Source organism: Salvia splendens, chromosome 1 (genome assembly GCF_004379255.2).
Source record: "Salvia splendens isolate huo1 chromosome 1, SspV2, whole genome shotgun sequence".
Lineage (NCBI taxonomy): Eukaryota > Viridiplantae > Streptophyta > Magnoliopsida > Lamiales > Lamiaceae > Salvia > Salvia splendens.
In genome coordinates, this window is record NC_056032.1 from 1,314,550 (window position 1) to 1,319,500 (window position 4,951).

The 4,951-nt window shown below is 37.4% G+C and overlaps 1 protein-coding gene across 2 annotated transcripts; it reads right to left on the minus strand.

Moving 5' to 3' along the window:
* Positions 1 to 380: 380 nt before the first annotated feature.
* LOC121806929 (serine/threonine-protein kinase STY46-like) lies at positions 381 to 4,663 on the minus strand. 2 transcript variants are annotated; one of them, XM_042207109.1, is made up of 16 exons: positions 4,218 to 4,663; positions 3,886 to 4,000; positions 3,415 to 3,497; positions 3,189 to 3,305; positions 2,992 to 3,046; positions 2,710 to 2,817; positions 2,494 to 2,544; positions 2,245 to 2,417; positions 2,066 to 2,173; positions 1,846 to 1,919; positions 1,568 to 1,743; positions 1,383 to 1,478; positions 1,194 to 1,274; positions 1,038 to 1,091; positions 828 to 962; positions 381 to 756 (listed from the first exon to the last, which is right to left on the minus strand). In XM_042207109.1, exons 1-16 carry the CDS (start codon positions 4,406 to 4,408, stop codon positions 709 to 711), a joined length of 1,665 nt encoding a protein of 554 aa, XP_042063043.1. In that variant the 5' UTR covers positions 4,409 to 4,663; the 3' UTR covers positions 381 to 708. The 2 variants fall into 2 exon arrangements, with proteins under 2 accessions (XP_042063043.1, XP_042063051.1); XM_042207117.1 differs by having other exon boundaries at positions 3,215 to 3,305; positions 4,218 to 4,357.
* Positions 4,664 to 4,951: the final 288 nt, after the last annotated feature.

Here is a 4,951-nt window from a genome sequence, read left to right on the forward strand (position 1 = left end):
ATTTATTAACCTAAATCACGATTGTTATATTTTATTAATACTTTAAAATTAATAAACACAATTAGAATTTATCGATCCATGGTTTAATAATTTAATTATATATTTTTGAGCTTGATATTCTTATAAAACGTCAAAAAGGATTTTATATCACGATTTTAATTTACTACATTTCCCCCCCAAAGATGCGGTTGAGCTACATCACACGGTTGATCAAAATAATAAATAAATCCATTATTTTTGTCATAATGAAGAATATTAGGACTTAGTTTTAAAACAATAATATTAAATAATGTAAAAAATGTCTACAGTTTCAATCAAATTTTAAATAGATTAATTTCAATGTTCACAATGCAATAAAAACTACTACTTGGCAAACAATATTACAAGAAAAACTTCACATTATTTGTTGCAGGAAAGTTTTGTATAATTGTATTGAAGGCTGAAATCATTTTCATGCACATAACATGCCTCCAATTTATGCATTGGGGTGGTCAAAACTACATCGTTTTATCAACAAAAGAGCATAAGAAAAGTATACAAGTTAGAAGTAGTTTTGTTAGATTATCTCAAAGATTAGTCTTTGTTAGCTTGGACCTTTTGTTTCGTGTTCTTCGCCATCTGGCCATCCATCGTCTGCTTTTTCCGAGCAAGAGTAGTTGAGAGTGGCTGTAGTTGTGTATACAGAAAGAAAAACATCATGTTGCATCTTCACTCTTCCAGATTTCTCTTCTTGGTAGCTCTCTCTTCTTCGAAGATCTGCATACAATAGCTCGTTGAACGCATCAAATTCGAGCTCCCAGAAGAGATTAAAGGGTGATCACAGCTACCTTTTTGCCTATGCTTTGCAAGATCTCAGTGATTTCAGAAAACTCAGGCCTTAAAGATGGATCTTGCTGCCAGCACCGTTCGAGCAATTCCACCACTAACGGATGAGTGTGCCTCGGTATTGTTGGCCTTAGACCCTGTATTTTGTGACACGCAAAGAATAGGATTGAAAACGATGAATAATTGAGAACGAGATTCCAACAGATTTATACCTTCTGGACGACTCCCACAGCCGCCTGCAAAGGAGTCAGTTGTGCATACGGAACCTGGCATTCGATAGTGAAAGGGCGTTAACATATGGTTTCACTCATAAATCTGTATTCATAATTCGAGTAATGCTGATGCGATGCATCATGACATGTTACAACCTTTCCGGTTAGAAGCTCCCACAGTGTAACCCCAAAGCTGAAAACGTCGGCTTTGTGGTTATACACCTTATGCTCAATAACCTTCCAATCAGAAAAAACCAAGCAAAAGTGAGCGATAGTATCTAACGCTTCGCTCCAAAGGAATGCATGTTCGGGTTATGACTTTCTGAAAAATAAAGATAAGCGCACCTCTGGTGCCATCCAGCGATAAGTTCCAGTTTCTGCAGTCATAACTCCCGACTGAACCAGTACTCGAGCAACGCCAAAATCAGCAATCTTTACCACCTGCACCACGTGACTTCTTATAGAACTTGTAGTTATTCAACGAAGCAAAATTTCAACCAGAGACGGTGGCAAAGTTTCATGATCCTTACATTGTTATCGTCCATTAAAAGGTTAGTAGCCTTTAGGTCCCGGTGAATTATGTTATTTTGATGCAAATAGCTCATTCCCCTAGTGACATCAATCGCAACCTTCAACGTGGCTGGAAGCTTGGGAACACCCTTTTGTTTATGCAGGGCATCGTACACACTTCCACCCGACATAAATTCTGAAAAAAATGAGGTCAGCGACAAACTCTGATCCTCCATCAAGCATGGAGTTGAAACATAGTTCATGGAGCAAATGTCATTGGAAAATCAAGCCGTATTACCAGTAACGATGCACAGGAGTGGAGGTCTCGTACATGAACCAATATATTGTACGACATTTTTGTGCCGAACTTTCCTGAATAAAATAAAAACATCTGAAAATCAAAGAAATGAAAAATGTAGACATATAAGTTTGTCACAAAAAAAAGTTAATCATAAGAGGGAAAAACATTAACAAGTGCTATAAAGAAATAATTAACCAAACATGGTTTAGAAGTTAACCTCAATATGTAAACTTCTTGGGTGAACTCACGTTGCACGTCTTTGTTAAGGGAGTCAGTCTTGAAGCATTTGATGGCCACATCTTGACTACGAAACAAACCTTTGTACCTGCATTTATTTGAGTTCAGATGACTCAATCAATTCAAGTGTATACAGAAAACTATTCCGACAGAACTCACATGTCTCCATTTGACCTTGCAGTGATCTTGTATTCAAACTCCAACAAATTGGCATCAATTTCCCAGACATCGTTCCCGTCAATAGGAATTTCCACATGGCACGAAGGTATATTAAATCCACTCTGCCCCAGCCCGACGATAGGAGATAATAGCTCTTGTTTAACTGACTGTTTCTGCAGAAAAAGTCATAACAATAGATTCAAACAAAGCTAGAAACAATGTTTCTAGACATGGTTATTCTCTTTTTACCTCAATGTATGGAATTTCTTTCACTAGTGTGGCTCTGAGACGATCAACGCCCTAAGAATAAAACGAAGTTATTTATGCATATCTCAGGAGAACATGATGAGACATGACTTTGGACACAGCTTTAAGGATGTGGAGAATTTTTGGCTAAGAAATTTTCACCATGAGGTTCGAACATCATAGATTATGTGATCCTCGGTTAAAAAGAACAGTAATTACCTCTTCCCAACCATCAACGACGAAGACATCGAGTGAGTACCCGTCAACTGTGCAAAAAGCATGAGCCTCTTGGATGTTCAAGCCAATCTCAGACATAAGGCATGTTAACTGAAAAAGATGTCAGGCTAGGATGCTTTACAGTTGTTAACAACATTGCATTAGCGCAAATCTACAAAGATCGTTTTTCTATCATTTCTTTGCTTTCGAGGATTGTATACTACAGCAAGGGGACATAGGAAGCATTCTTTAAATGATTTATGTGAAATAAACAGGCAATATTACCCCACTAAGCAGCTTGGTTTTGTCCTTCGTTGATATTGTTATTTCATGCATTGGCCTGCAAAGTAAGAAGTAACGAAGGATTAATGTTGCACCGATGTTCATTCTATCAGACGAAAGCCCAAAAACTCAGGGGCAACGTAAGACACTAGCAACAAAGAAAAGAAAGCTCGTCTGGCTCAAACCTTTCAGAATATTACCGCAAAAAGAACGATTTTTTACTCACGGAGCTATTCTCATCTTGGGCATCGCATTCGTTCCCTTCATAGGCAAGTTCAAAATTTGCTGATGGGCCGAACGCAGGTGGAGGGTGAATGCTGAAATTTATAAATTAATATGGATACTTGAATACCAGTTCTAAATTACTAAGCCAGAGAAAAATAACTTAAGATGTATCTAATACGACAAGGCCCCCACTTCCGATACCTATCTGAAAGCAGACCATTCCCTCCTTTACTGAAGCTTGAATGGACAGTATTGCCAGAATTTCCATCACAGGTGGGGCGAACCTGCATCACATATAAACTACTATAAGTCAGTTATCCATTGCGATTGCAGATTAAGAGAAATTTCGGCCAAGCTATTCAATATCGATGTGTATAGCATCCATTCAGCAACTTGCATCACCAATATAATTAATCTTACCCTACCATCAAATCAAAATTTAAAAAAAAAAGTGTTCTTGCAACTAGATTTCAATGGCTCCAAGCACAAGATGAAATATTGTTCTCTGTTTACTGCAATTGCATGTGGTATGATACAAAAAACCATGTCCACTGCAGATTTTAGTACCCTTTTACATGGCCTAATCATGTAGAACATTAAAGCATATGGAGGTAAGACTGCTGCAGATCATCAATGGGAGGGGGATAGCTGCAGATGGTTTCTACGATATACCTGCACAAGGCGCACATCGACAGCTGGCCGTGTGAGAGGATCACGGGCCATGCTCAATAATCTCTTGTGCACCAGGACATCCTCTGCCCTTTCAGTATTGACATCCAAAGCATAGCTACAGAACAAGGAAAAAACTCAGCTACAAAGATTGCATTTTTAGTTCTTACCTACTTGAACATAATTCACAGAATCCTTCCTACAATTTACCTAATGATCACTCACAGCAAAATTCTAAATGCAATCAACACAAATACTCTCTTTCCCCCCTTTTCTTGAATCCTAGGCCGCTCAAATTACTCAATCGCAATAAATCGAAAAAGAGAAGAAATTACCGAAGAGGAAACATGTTGAAATGAGCCCACAGTTGATCTTCAAAACCCGGCTCAGAAGCCTCTTCAGTATCCAATTCTCTCAACCTATGCAACACTTCATGAAAGACTTCAACTTTCTGCCGCCGTTTTCGGGTTTGAAGCGGCGACCACTCGGATTGCCGGCTGCTGCAGCTCTGGCTATCATCTTCCATCAAAGAAAATTCTCCCACTTGAAAAAACCCACAGATAATAAAAGACACCTACAGGCAAAGGAATATGCACTTTGATTCAGATTCCAATCATTCACACACAACAAAGAATGTGATAAAGGCAAGGCAAAAAAAAAAGGGGAGTTGGTGGTGTGTGATGTAAGAAAACTATGAATATATGATTTGTTGTGAGGCATTTTGCATGAAAAAAACTAAAGTTTTGATTTTGACGAAAGAATAAAGAATGGTTGGATAAAAAGACTCCATTTTTGTAATGAACTAGTATCAACATCTGCTGCACGGTCATATAATTTTCACAAAAATTTGAAATAATTAACAAAATAAGAATAATATTATAATTAACAAAGTTTATATATGATCTGTTGCCGGTAATAACAGCAAAACAATAAATCATAAGTTTCGGAAAAATGCTATACACAGTAAATTAATAGAAGCAAGATTAGGGTAGTGCAAAGGGTAGGTATAATTTAATAAAATTGATATATATATATATATGGATGTATTCATTTCCTTTTTTATCTTTTG

Excerpts from the sequence above, each read along its gene's own strand:
- LOC121806929 (XM_042207109.1), bottom strand. The coding sequence starts at position 4,408 with ATGGAAGATGATAGCCAGAGCTGCAGCAGCCGGCAATCCGAGTGGTCG. Across the intron at positions 3,498-3,885 it reads TCGATGTGCGCCTTGTGCAG|GTTCGCCCCACCTGTGATGG; the intron begins GTATATCGTAGA and ends TATGTGATGCAG. Across the intron at positions 1,920-2,065 it reads CAAGAAGTTTACATATTGAG|GAAAGTTCGGCACAAAAATG; the intron begins GTTAACTTCTAA and ends TATTTTATTCAG.